Genomic DNA, 14,569 nt, shown 5'->3' on the forward strand with positions numbered 1-14,569 from the left:
GCCCTCTGCTGGTCATTTCCATTACTATGCCATTCCTCAAGGGTCCAAAACATCAACATATTAAGAACAGATACAACAGTGGTAGGGTGGTAGACTACAGGTAAAGACTAAAAAGTATTCCCTATAAGTATGCCATAGAACCAACATAACATCCTACATCTGGAAAGGAGATTGCGAGCCGTCTCATCCAAAGTTGGTGCCAGGCCTCATAAATGCTCTACAGAATGAATAGGCTAAAATTCCCACAAAAGCACTCAAAAATCTTGTTGAAATCCTTCCGAGAAGAGTTGAATTTTACCATTAAATTGGCTTAAGGTTTGTCTCCTTATTTCCAACCAAGGGAGCATGCCATGAAGATAGCATGATTGTAGAAGGTCTTATCACAGACTGCATTTTTAGCCAAACTAAGATCAAACTGAAGAGACAGAGCAGAAATGGTGAAAAGTGACACCATAAACTGTTAAATAAAGAGACAAATGACACAAAGGGCCCCTGAACATCATCTTTATTATATCACCGAAGTCCTCAAACAAAGAAGTAATACAGACGGAATCTGAAATCCACCAAACCAAACATCCTCAGTGCTGCATACAACCAAAACATCCAAGAGTTTCAGGGATAAAAATCTGCTTTGAGGCTCATTTTCTCACATCTACACACCTCCAACATTAAATTAAGGAACTGAGAAGTACCTCAGAACAGAAAATCTGCTTCAACAGAGAAAAAAATAAAACACAGCAGTTTTGGTCAGTTGCTGGCAATGTCACAAAGTCTTGCATTTTGTGCTTTTTTTTTTAATCAAGTCCCCGGTTCATTGAGGTTGCAGAAGGCACATGTGCATTGATCATTTCATGGTGCTGCGCTTTAAGCTTAGCTTAGTGTTTATCTGGAAAAAATAAGACAAGTGCAAGAGTATAAAGAACACATGAAGCTCCCTCTGAGCCTCGGCATCCCAACAGTAACTTTCACCTCACCTAAACCTCATAAAAGTGGCAGTGTAAAACCAAAGCCATATTCATGATTATCTGCTATGTACAGTACATAAAGTTTGACTTAAAGTTTCTGAGATATTTTAAGGTTTGTAGTGAGCTTGATTAAGCATATGCCAATGCCACATTTGGAGTGTAAACATCAAGAATATTGTAGCCCATACATTTGAAAGCATGCTGTTATGCAGCTTCAGTTTGTGCCACTCAAGTATTAGCATTACATTTTAGGAAGGGTAAGCATCTTTCTGTCTGAAATATGAGAGTTTAGTAACACTTAATGCTGATCTGAAGCATCTACAAAGAGATATTGTGTCTGTAACAGTGCATATGTGAAAATGAAAACACAAAAACCTCAAGCCACAAGATGTATAACAAGTTTAAATTCATTTTTCAACTTGGATGAATCTGAATATAAGGGGGGGGACAGCTGTATTCTATAAAGGAGGAGGCTGGGGTGGATGAGGTTAAGCTTTGCCAGCAGCAACAGCATGGTGCATTGGCAAAAATGTCAGCAGGGATTAGTGAGAAGTACGTCATATTCAAATGCATCACTGTGTTGAGAGAAAGAGCTGTGATTGGCTGTGGGAACTGGGCTTCACTGACATTGAGCTGTACACCATAAAATTCTCCTTCTAAGCTCAGAGAACCCTCGTCAGCCACAAAACCAAGGATGAACCTGCAAGGCCTGCTTTGGGGTCAATTCTGGGCTAAAGTAGAAATATGGCAGTCTATGGAGTCATAGACAGATAACAGGTCTGTAAAATGACTGATTGTTTCAAATCACAACTAATGACTGAATTTTTTAAGTTAGTCGTGATTAACACATTTTGCAATGGAATTATTTTGGATTTCAAAACACTATTTTTATGTCTATATTTACAACGTGAAGCATTTTTTTCTATTTGTGAACCAGATGAAGTCAAAGAAATGTATTTTATGATGTGGACTTTTAGATTGAGTGCTGCTCTGCTACACCAGCATGGTCTAAAAGCATGAATGACTGCCATTTCAGACTGGGTGCGCTTTTGCTGTAAAACAGCTTAAGTGCATGTTCACGCCGCTGCAAGCTGACTGCATCTCCCTGCTTTCACAGCCCAGTCTTTCTTTGTAATTTTAACATTCAGTAACTCTCCCTACAACTAACTTACATCATGTTATTACTGAGGCAGAATGGTAGCATTTTGTACAAACAAGGCGGGTTTCTCCACAGAAATGCCAAACCAGAAGTGTAATGGTGCCGTTTCTTATCTATGACGTATTTTACTGGTGTGGAAATGCATAAATGCTTAAAAAAAGGTAAATTTGGCTTCCTGTCTTTTTTGAGCCCTCTATTCCCTAGATTCTTAAGAAGTACGTATTAAGCATGTGAGACGTGGCGCACCCCGAAATTAAACTAAAGCCATGACACAGCTGTTACATAGCCACCCTGCATTCAGTCTGAGACGGCCTTTACAGGTAGGAGACAGCTTCAAATTATTCTGTCAATGACAGTTTTTAACAAAGTTACACATTAATAGATAGGCGGAGTGCATGTACAAAATGACTCATGAAAGTCAAAAGATCACTGGTTAAAGATGAAGCATTCATGCCTTTGAGAGGTTCTCGTTTAGCTGCTTTCTCTGGATAGATAATCCAGTTAAGACTAATAAATAAGGTACAAGATTTCAGCCAGCAACTGTTCTTTGTTATGCTTTTACTTTGTATTTAACTATGAGTACTTAACATCCTGTGAGAGTAACAGCCTGCTTTTGTTTTAAATAGAATAAGGAACTTGTAGTAGACTTAATGTTATCATATTAACTTGACAACAGAAAAAAGGGACTTGGAGTTAGAGAAGTAAAAGCTTAAAGGAATGGTAAAGCAGGGAAATGTTTGATACCTCAGGGTGCCAATAACTTTTGATTTATCCACTGAGCTGTCAGTGAGGTTTTAAATTGAAATGATAAATTTAAAGAAGTGATGTACATATTTTACATGGTGGTGATGCAGAGATGCACAGGAAGGGACAAAATAGCAATCGATTATAAGGTTTTAGAAATCAATGCACTAAATTTGGACCTTAATTTAATCATGGTTAACATATTAAAGCTAACAGCCTTACAAAGCAGGATTATTTTAAGCTTGAGATTTCCAAAGGAGAAGCAGGATTCTAATTTTATATCACAATGAGAGCAAGGAGACGCTACAGTGAGTAGTACCCAGCTGCTGGCCCACTATAGTACCTTAACTACGGTGTACTCACAAGGAAATAACAGCTTTTTCTAAATAATGCATTATTTTTGGGCATAATGTGACTGCCCTAATTAAGAACAGATCTTAAAATATGGAAACACAGCATTTATTTGTTTTTGTGTAATATGCTGGTGAAAATAAACATTTTTTGTAAGTTATGTTATTTTCACTCTCTGCTTGTAGTGCCTTCTAAATCTTAGTCCTTTAACCATTCACATTCTTCACTCAAGTTTTGAGAGAGACTTTCAGATTCTTGGCAGTACTTCCAGACTGGTAGTAAGTAGTGTTTAATAAATATCTGGATATTTTTCAAACTTCCCTGGAAAATATTTATCAGAGAAACAGATGATAATCACTCTTACTTGAATACAGCTTTAATCAAAACACTCAAGAGGCACAAACTGGGGCCAGCTGCTCTGATGCTCTTTGGGCCATGGCGCTTCATCACTTTCGTACTTATCATTGTAGGTTTTGTATTTGCATCCACAGCAGTATGTACAATGTAGTGCTTTCTTTATAGGCACAGAGGTCACGAGGCGTCAAACCTGGCAACCAGACAGTGTTCCCACTAATGCAGCAGAATTCAAGTCTGTGCATGAACAACCAACTGGCCTGTGTTAAAGCTGCAGTGCTCCGTGTTCCCACAGCTCCGTCTCCATCAGAGCAGGTTTGGGAGGTACAGCGAGCACAGCAGCATGTTCTGTCCCAGAGCGGGGAAGCGCCTAAAGGCCTCCCAGGCGTCAGAGAAGATGTTATACTTGAGGAAGACGCGGTGCTCCAAGCTGGTGGGCAGGCTGACATCCCGGCTCATGATGTAGATGCCGTCGTTGTGCAGTGTGCACGTAAGGTTCAAGCCCGATTTGGATGTGTTCTCCTTCAGCTGGAGCCACTCGCCTGTGGTGACGTTGTACGACTGCACCGTCAACACGTCCTCCGTCTGGCTGGGACGCCGCTGATGTTGAGCCAGCTCATGGGTGTAACCTCCGACCAGGTAGATGGTGTCCTCCACCGAGAGCATCTGCTGCTTACGGATGTGCGCTGAGCAGGAGCGGAAAATGGTCCAGGAGTCAGAGGTGGGGCAATAACGCAGGACACTTGTGTTCCTGTCTGTTGCACAGAGAGGGGAAAAGTTAAACAGCAGAAAGTGAAGCGACAATCGAAATCACCAATCTTCCTGCATTTAGAGGCCCTTATATCTCTAAAACAAAATCAGCAGGGGGCTCAGTCTCCTGGAAGGACCTTGAGTAAGAAAACAAAAGCCATCAGGCGAGGCAGCAGAGCAGATCCTCCTGGTGGCTGTGATAGAAACAAAAGCAGGCCGTGTGAGAGTGTAAGTGCTTCTGGGAGCCGAGCCAAAGTTTAATCAGCCCTGCTGAGGTCACTGGGGTGAAGGTGCATAATGTTGGAAGACCTGAAACACCCTGTGTTACATAACAGATGATGTTTTCTAGTATCTGCATAAATGGATATACCAAATTAGGCCGCAAATAACGATTATTTTCATAATTGATTAGCCAAGTGTTTTCAAATCAAAATCAAATTTTGTAAATATGCTCATCAAGAACAATCAACAACTTTAATGAAAAACCCAAATATGACATTTATCCCTTAAAAAAAAAAAACTAATGTGAACTGTTGGTTATAAAAATAGTCTGAGATGAACTCGCACAGTCAGGCCATTAATGAAAAGAAAAATTACCTCCCTGCCAGGTTACATAAAACAATCTCCACGGATAATTCACAGCCTGGGAGACAAAGCTCAGGGTGAAGTAAAAGAAAACAAAACTCATCGTTCACTGCTGTCAAAGCAGATTAAGGTTTAAAAAAGTATCTCTTTTTCTTATGGAAAAGTCAATGTTTATGTTTCTTATCCCTTTAATCATCATTTGACCTCACAGACTCCTTAAAGGGTCCCGTCCCCAGCTCTAGAACTGCTGAGTCAGAGGATAAAAAGATGAGCGCTGATTATTGCAGTCACCCATCCTGCATGTGATACTGTGGGTTTCAGGATGTAAAAGTTAACACAGATTTTGGTGCTGATACAGAGGTGGTCTTTAATAATTCTGGTTTAATCAGTAAAAGGGAAATGGAGTGCTGGTTTGAAGCATTTTTATCTGAGAACACTGAGAATAAAAAACATACACAAAGATACAGAACAGCCTGCTCATCAGAAATAGGCTGATTTGATTCTTTTCATGCTTTATTGTCATCATCTTGCTTTAAAACAATGTTTGATCCATAAAGACCTACTTACTACTGTGTTTAAGCCAAGTGACCACACCCAGTCATTTTAGGTTTATTTTGTGATTCAGGAGCTAACAGATGAACACTCTATTATCTTCTTCATTTTACCCAATGAACCACCAGACACTTGAGATATATTACATTTAATTAAGCCACACTGCATATAATAAAACTACACTTTTAAAAATTGTGTTAAATATTTTAAAATATGACAGAGCTGCAGTAAGTCTTGATAATCTGCTTAATCTGGGTCTCCTGTTGCAAGAACAAAGCAGTCAACCTCATTGCCAGGCAATACTTACTAGGGCTGAACGATTTGCAAAAATAATCTAATTGCGATTTTTTTCCCTAATAGTGCGATTGCAATTTAATATTCGATTATTATTTATTAGATAAATTCATGACTATGTGTACTGAAAACAATTTAACTATTTAATAAGTATTTAATCCATAGTAGCATGAATCAGATGATGAGGGTGAAACAAGCTTTAAGCTGTAATGGAGGCAGCTGGGGTGGAGGAGGTGAAGCTTTGCCAGCAGCAGCATGGTGCACCAGCATTGATGCAAGCAGGGATTAGTGAGAAAAACGTCATATCTAAACGTACTGCTGTGTTGACGATTGAATGTTTGCATAATGTGCATAAAATCTCAATCTATCAAACTGGTATTTTGAGAAAGTTCAAGTTAAAGAAATATTGCGATTTAATCTAATTTTCGATTAATTGCCCAACCCTAACACATACTGATGAGGAATATGCACTATGCATCCTTGAGGAAAACCTAAAGTTATTGTCTAACTCAGTGGATAACTTCACTCGGGATGCAAATGTGTCTCACATAAAAAACAAGCAGGGGTCGCTGTTTAACAGGCAACATCTCTACACAACTAAACCCTCTGCCCAAGAGCATGATGGGGAACTATACCCACACTTCCCTCAACATATGAAATCCCAGTGGTCGAAGTTCAGATCAGTTGACTCTTTCCAGAGTTGAACTAACACTGGTGGATCAACACTACACTAAAGGTCAATCCCATTTCTGAGGCCTTCCCCTTGGTGTTGTGAGTTCACATCAGGTGAAGGGGTGTCCCAATTCTATTTTGAATCAAGGGCTAAGGGCTACATAGCCCTTGAAACAAAGATTTTTCAGGACCACACTTGAAACCAAGGAGTATGAAGAATTTTCCACCATGCACTGTGTTGACTTGCGAAATTGCACAATGGACTGCGAAGGAGGCACACTGATGTAAATATTTTGGCATTTATACATGATTGTAGATAATTCACAAGTTGTGTTTTCTCATATATGCAATCTTTAGCTACAGGGATGGGAGTTTATTTTATATTTGGTATGTATACTTGTAAATGAGGGCTATTAACTGTATAAATATACAGAGAAGACCAACATAGAGATCCATAGTATGAACGAGATGATGAAAGCTTTACTTTTGATGATGCAGCTGTTTATCTGCAAGTGGCATCTAATTTCTTAAGGTAACGTTTTCAAGCCTAACCCTAACCGCTCTGTCTCAAGGGGAAAGGGGAAGGGGTAGATGACGATGGAAGGGTTAAGGGGTAGAAATGAGATTGGCCCTAAAGACCATTTCATTCAGATTGGAGTTAAAATTACAGTTTGGAAGTTAAAATCAACTCTGAAATGTTTAACACAGAAATATCAAAACTTCAAAACAGTTTTTGCTGTTTTGGGATGTGATGTGGAATCTCTTTATGTGCTACTGTGTAGTAAACAGAGATGGAGAAAGTACAGCAGTATTGTACTCAAGTAAAAGTACAGTTAGTCAGTTGAGTAAATGTAATTAGTCACTTTCCACCCCTGTGAATCACACACCTAATGAGCCTTTTAAGAAAGACGCTAAATCTGTTATTTCTTCTTTTACCTCTGTGGGTGAAAGTGTATTTTGTCGCTTTGTTCTGCTCAGCAGGTCACATCGTTCCCTGTGTGTATGTCACAGATCGTAGCCCTGTTCCTTTCAGAGACATTGACTCATGACCTCAGTCATAGAGAGGCTAATTCTGGAGATGGTTGGACTCTATCCTTCAGAAACTGAAGCATTTACCCTGCAAGAAGTTTGTAACGCTAATCCCATCTGCATGACTTCATTAAATTTGCTTTGTTTTTGTTAGGGATACAAGACATTATCTGTAGGATGTCATTATCAGCATTTTTTTGCTTATAAAGTTAATCATGCGTGTCAACAGATAGGAAATTTCTGCTGCTAACTGACGCATTGACTGTTAATGCTGGTCATTTGTACAATGAGTTTGTGGTGTTTTAAACAGGAACAAAGTTTGTTTTTAACACTGAAGTAGGTCTAAAGGAGATTTGTTTATCAGTATTTATATTAGTGCATCTGCATATTGGATATTGATTTTAAAAACCCTGTATCTTCCACCTGTTAATTACAACACAATGATATATTTGCCCATGTGCTGATACACAAGCATAGCACAAGGTACTTTGTTTTTCTTCATAATATTGCAGCATTTGTTGGTAGTCTAGGGTGTTTTTGTTCTTGTTTTGTGTAGTCTGGTTGTTTTTGAAAATTATGGAAGCTTATGACTCATTTATGTTGCCATGGGACTAAAAAGGTATCAGTATTGTGTGATTTTAGAGAGTAAGAGTTGTATCAGGTTAAAACCATGGTGTTCTGACAGCCCAACTCTGGCATTTAGCTCAGTGAACAAGGATTAAAGGTTTAACCTACTGAAACAACTGTGTCATATGATACAGAAAAGTCAGGAAAATGAGGTCAAACAGAAAGAGATTTTTTTTCCATCCAGCTTGACTTAGTAATTACTAAATTAAATGACTTACTGAAGGATTTTTGGAATGCCTGCCAAAAGTTTAGTTCATTTCTATTGGTGCAACATTCAAAGTTATTAAGATAGAGTTTAACGGTCCCTTAAAACTGTTACATGGTTATTGAAAATCAGTGCTACCACTTACTGTAGTAACACATCTTCCAACGTCTATAGAACACAGAGACGACCAGGATTAACATACGTTCTTATTTTGTTTGTGACTGTTTGTAGACTGTGTAAATGTTGACTAACTTGTTCACTAGAAATGCAGTGTTGTTATTCTCACGAATACATGTTCTACCAACCTCTTGCAGTGTATCCACCCATGACGTAGATCATCCCCTGACACTCGCAAGCAGAGAACTCAGCAAGCGGGTCGGGCATTGAGGACACACACGTCCACCAGTCCTGCTCTGGGCTGTAACACTCCACTGTGCCCAAACACTGACCTCCTACAGCGTACAGCTTCCCCTGCACCGCCAGCAGCTTGAAGTTTGACCTGATGGAGAGGGACGTGGTAAGTGACAGCAGCTATTTAAAAGGAAATAATGTTAATCTACTACAAGTTATTTTAAATGTTGTTAGCACAATCTTTTAAAAATTACACAGATATACAGCATGATGTAAGGTGCAGGGAGAGGCAGAAAATTCAGGAAGCCTTATTGAAGCCTCTATTGTTGAAATATCACCAAGTTAGAGAAAAACAGAAATGTATAATGACAGAACAAAATACAAACACATGTATGTGTTAAACTAATGATTGAGAATAAGCATACATTACCAATAACAATCAAAAAGTAGAAAACGTGAAAATATGACGTTTATACCTGGTATGTGAGGTGTGCTATGCATAGGGAGGTTGACAACACTCAATATCACTGTAAATAATTTTTGTACCATTGATTTTAATTGTTCATATTAGTATTGATTCTATTCAATTATGCATATTGACACCACACTAGGCCAATTAAGGCTAAAGTTATTATTGTAATCATTCGATATAAGGTGCAATATTTCTTTGACCTAAAATTTGTGCCAAAATAACAGTTTTATTTTCATTTTTTGCAGCAGATGTTATGCATGACATGTCATGCAATCATTCAGATTCCATTTTTTTGGGTATAGTCTACCAAAAAATCCTACCTTCTTTATTTTTGTACTTTTTTCATATTAAATATAAGAATGACAAAACCCCTTCAATGCCCTAATTCATATCCACTTTGCAATACGAGTCAAAAATCATCAAAATTGGATTCTTTTAAAGAACTGTTTAGCCCTTGTTTAGGTATAAAAGTTAGGGAATAATCAAATCGCAATTGCAATAATGGGGAAAAAAATCGCAATTTGATTATTTTCAAAAATCGTTCAGCCTAGTCAGTAGGCTACACAATCATTGGGAAGACTGCAGACTTGACAGATGTCCAGAAGACTGTCATTGACACCCTCCACAAGGAGGGTCAGCCACAAAGGTCATTGCTAAAGAAGCTGGTTGTTCACAGAGTGCTGTATCCAAGCGTATTCATAGAAAGTTGAGTGGAAGAAAAAAGTGTGGTAGGTAAAGGTGCACCAGCATAAGGAATAACCGCAGCCTTGAGAGGATTGTCAAGCAAAATCCATTCAAAAATTTGGGGGAGCTTCACAAGAAGTGGACTGAGGCTGGCACAAGGCACAGACCAATAGAAATGGGCTACAAATGTGGCATTCCTCGTGTCAAGCCACTCCTGAACCAGAGACCAGTTCAGAAGCGTCCTACCTGGGCTGTGGAGAAAAAAAACGGGACTGTTGCTCAGTGGTCCAAAGTCCTCTTTTCAGATGAAAGTAAATTTGCATATCATTTGGAAATCAAGGTCCCAGAGTCTGGAAGAAGAGTGGAGAGGCACAGAATCCACATTCCTTGAAGTCCAGTGTGAAGTTTCCACAGTCAGTGAGGATTTGGGCTGCTATGGCCTCTGCTGGTGTTGGTCCACTGTGTTTTCTGAAGTCCACAGTCAACACAGCCATCTACCAGGACATTTTAGAGACCTTCATGCTTCCCTCTGCTGACAAGCTTTATGGAGATGCTGATTTCATTTTCCAGCAGAACTTGCCCACACTGCCAAAGGTACCAAAAGCTGGTTCAATAACCATGGTGTTACTGTGCTTGATTGGCCAGCAAACTAGCCTGACCTGAACCCCATAGAGAATCTATGGGGTATTGTCAAGAGGAAGATGAGAGACACCAGACCCAACAATGCAGATGACCTGAAGGCCGCTATCAAAGCAACCTGGGCTTCCATTACATCTAAACAGTGCCACAGGCTGATCGCCTCCATGCCACACTGCACTGATGCAGTAATTCATGCAAAAGGAGGCCCAACCAAGTATTGAAGGCATAGAAATGAACATACTTTTCAGAAACCTGACATTTCTGTTGAAAATATCCTTTTTTTAATTGATCTTATGTAATATTCTAATTTTTGAGACACTGAATTTGGGGTTTTCTTATTTGTAAGCCATTATCATCAACATTTCAAGAAATAAAGGCTTGAAATACTTCACTCTTTGTGTCATGGGTCTATACAATATATGGGTTTCACTTTCAGAAATGAGTGACAAAAATATTGAACTTTTTCATGATGTTCTAATTTTTTGAGATGCACCTGTAAATCAAAGTGAGAGCTGTTTTGGTGGAAGAGGCAGAGCACATCCTTCTGTGCCAAGAAACATCAAAAAGGGTGTGCTCCATTTACCACATGTGAAAAAGCCAGCACTGTATTTGATTAATCTAATTGTCTTGTTTTCATGAGAAGCCAAAATTAAAATGATTAAATCTATAATTCGATTAATCGCCCAGCACTAGACCAGGGCATTGGAGAAAGTCAGGGGACACTGATAACAACAAGATGCGTGTATTTTATGAGCAGAAGTTAATGTTTTAAGGTTTTTTTTAATGACATTCCGCATTACCATAAGGTTGTCAAGATGCTAAATACTTGGATACTTTTTTATGCCATGTGTTTTAAAAAAGTATGACCTCTGTTATATTATTGATCAAAAGCATCAAAAAGTCCCAAAGCTTTTTAAAACTACAGACGTTTAGTTGTGTTTTAATCCAAAGAGATATAGCGTTGTTTAAACTGTTGTGAAATTTAGAAAGTGTGCAGGAATTTGCTTGCAATTTTCTGCAGTTAAAATCAAGAGTTTTAGTGGTATTGCAACAACGTTTCAAGGTGTGGTATTGTGACACAACCCTACATGTTTGGCTTTACCTCTTCTGGTTGAGCGGAGCCACCTGGTTCCACTCATTCCTGCAGGGGTTGTAACAGTGGACTGCAGAGATCTCCTGACTCGTCATCCTGTATCCTCCCACTATGAACAGGTAGTTATCAAGAACAGCTGATCCATACCCTCTAACGTTGATCATATCCGGAGGCAGGTTGTTTGCTAGTGGTTTCCATCGCTGCTCCACCTCTCCATACCTCAGCATGGACCAGGGCTCATCCTGATCAGGCACATCCAGGGACAGACAGGTGAAGTCCCCGATGGCTACCAGGGTGGCTGTGCCTTTCATGCGCATGTCTTTGACCTGCTCTCTGACAGCTGAAGGGAGGCTGCGGAACTCAGGCCTCCTCAGCATGGGGTGATAGTAGCAGCTCATGTATTTGAAGCAGGCATGGCGCAGATCGTGGGTGCCGTAGACTTCAGAGAGGCTGTACAGCTCCACGCAGTTGTCCAAGCGGATCTCAGAGGTGAGGAGCTTGAGGATGGAGGTGACCTGAAGGAAGGAGGCGGTCTCAATCAGATCCTCCAGAGTCTCGTTGACTACCTGGACCTTTGAGGTGTTGATAAACTCTAAAACCAGCTCCAGACCAGGAACACTGAGTCCCTGCAGCTGCACCGAGTCCTCCGTGGACTCCCTCATCCCGGAGCTGTACAGAGCTCTGAAGTAGTCGCTCTTCTCAATGAGCTTCTTTTTATTCACCTCGTAGATTTTGTCATCCATGACGATGGCGATAATCTGATCAGATGACATGGTGAAGCCGGTGTGGCTATGTTTTTTCCTTAGTGTTGGTTTGTACTTCAGTCAGCCTCCTCAGCGAGCCACCGTTTACATTTCTTCACCGGCGAGGGAGTTCTGTTGTCGGTCTATATATGGTAATGTTCAGCCCATAGATCGCCATGGAGCAACTTTCGTTAACTGGAGCTAACAAGAGGAGCAGCTTCGGCTAGCTAGTAGATAAACTAGCCGAAAGATCCTTTTCCTCTGATTATCATTCCTCGACAGTTCGAAAAAATGTCCACACGGTATATAAATACAGTAAATAAATAGTTTACGTTATTTTCGACATTAGCAGTGACATTTCCCATAGCATTTTATAAGCGAACTGCAATACGATGACCAGCTGTCAAAATTTAACTGTTTTGATTCCGCACTGTACGTTATTTCCGGTTTCTTCTTCGGGGGCTTTTATTAACATGTTGTATGCTGCCATCTACCGGTAGAGCTTCAGGACGAGAATGAGCTTTATTGGCCATGTTTGTTTACGATTTAAGTGAGTTACTCTCCGTTAACATTGATCTTATTGTATAAGAATTCAAGCATAAATAATGAACCATCAAACAAGTAAATATAATCTTAAATTATGCCGTCTAAGTCCAGTGCTAGCATACACGGCATGAACGTGTGCGGAAATATTTATACAAGCAAATATCAGAATCAATATCAGCTTAAATTATATCCTAAATATCAGCATATCAGATAAAGTCAAAAATCCAGTATTGTGCATCCCCATTCTGGATGTACAGTTTACTGCCCAGACAGCATCTACCAAGAAGAAATTTTAAAAAAAAAATCTACAGGTCAGGACATGAAGAAAACCTTTTCTTTTTAATCCATTAGACATTGCTGTTAGGGATGGACAATATTGGATCTTTGCACATTTCCAATATGGCAATATTTCAAGTCTCACTTAAGCTAATATGATACCAATATATCCACATCTTTTTTGTAAAAATAAGTATCTCCAGTATAAAGAGAGGCTGAGTGCCAGATGGTACTGTGCCATGAAAAAAGAAATGCAATTAAATGAATACAACACTTGCATTTAAAATCCCTTTAAGATGCATAACATACTCTACAGGGCCTGGTTTTGAGCAACAGTATACTCGAAAGCTTCATTATGACGAAATTGAAACTGCATTATGTTTAAGTTCCTTAATATATAAATTTCTCATAATTATATAATAATTTTAACTCTTAGAATTGTATAATTATAATTACCTGAATAATAAATTAACAGGTATCAATGTATAAAGATATTTTTTTAATTTTTCAAGGATAGTAAAACAAGACTTGAAAGATTCAGAATAACAGACACACAAACCAAATTAAAAATATCAAAAATAAACATTCTAATGAATAAATTAAGCACTGCTTAAATTTCCTGACTAGTGTAAATACTTTAACTCTAACCTTTTTAGTTTATTCTTAATGGGGATTTAGAAAAATGTTGATGTTTGGCCATGAAATGAAAGAGTTGATGCCTAGTTGCATACTTGGTCTTGTACAGTTTCTGTTGTAGTATAAGCTCCTAAAATGCACAGGGTAAAGACTAGTCATCAGTTGCCTTGATGTTAAACAAAGTGAACACATTACAAACAATCAAAGTGGTAAATAAGAGCGAATGATAGCAAATGATTGCTAGTGGAATCATAAACACTGTTACAGATGTTTCAAGCAAAAGTTAAAAAACCATGAAATCTACTATTGAACATGATGTTCAGTTTTGATGTCACTTCAGAGCTCATTTCTGCTGTCAGGTGGAGAGGAGTTGGAGTTATAATAATCTCTGCAGCCTGCAGGCCTGTTGTCAATCTTCAGCTGTCAATCAAGATAACGCGTTATCACACTCCTGTCGTCACTGTCTGAGTAAAAGGTTTACACTGAGAGAGGTGTAAAGACACCAGCCATGACAAACACTTACACAGGAAGTGGTACTTTCACAATAAAAGCCTGTGAAAGCCAAACATCTGTCAGCATTAGCCAATGAAAAACAGTGCTCTTGAAACTGTTAATGCAGGGATGAGAATATTTTAATATACAACATGCTATGGTGTTTGTGCTCAGTTAGTAACGAACATAAAGGGAATAAATATCATCAACTTTAGAGCCATTTCTATGATTAAAAACAGAAGGCCCAATAAAGACGCTGAATCATTTCTTATATGCAAAACAGCCAAATTAGAATCTGATACACTTTAATTCAGGGGTGTCCAAATTATGGCCCAGGGGCCATATGCCCA

At 39.0% G+C, this 14,569-nt stretch overlaps 1 protein-coding gene across 1 annotated transcript; it reads right to left on the bottom strand.

The window, feature by feature from the left end:
• Positions 1–488: 488 nt before the first annotated feature.
• Positions 489–12,688, bottom strand: klhl42 (kelch-like family, member 42). The gene is made up of 3 exons (XM_041780390.1): positions 11,536–12,688; positions 8,593–8,786; positions 489–4,328 (listed from the first exon to the last, which is right to left on the bottom strand). The coding sequence occupies exons 1-3, from the start codon at positions 12,297–12,299 to the stop codon at positions 3,880–3,882; spliced, it is 1,407 nt and encodes a 468-aa protein (XP_041636324.1). The 5' UTR covers positions 12,300–12,688; the 3' UTR covers positions 489–3,879.
• Between the last annotated feature and the right edge of the window lie 1,881 nt (positions 12,689–14,569).

This window comes from Cheilinus undulatus, linkage group 23 (assembly GCF_018320785.1).
Source record: "Cheilinus undulatus linkage group 23, ASM1832078v1, whole genome shotgun sequence".
NCBI lineage: Eukaryota > Metazoa > Chordata > Actinopteri > Labriformes > Labridae > Cheilinus > Cheilinus undulatus.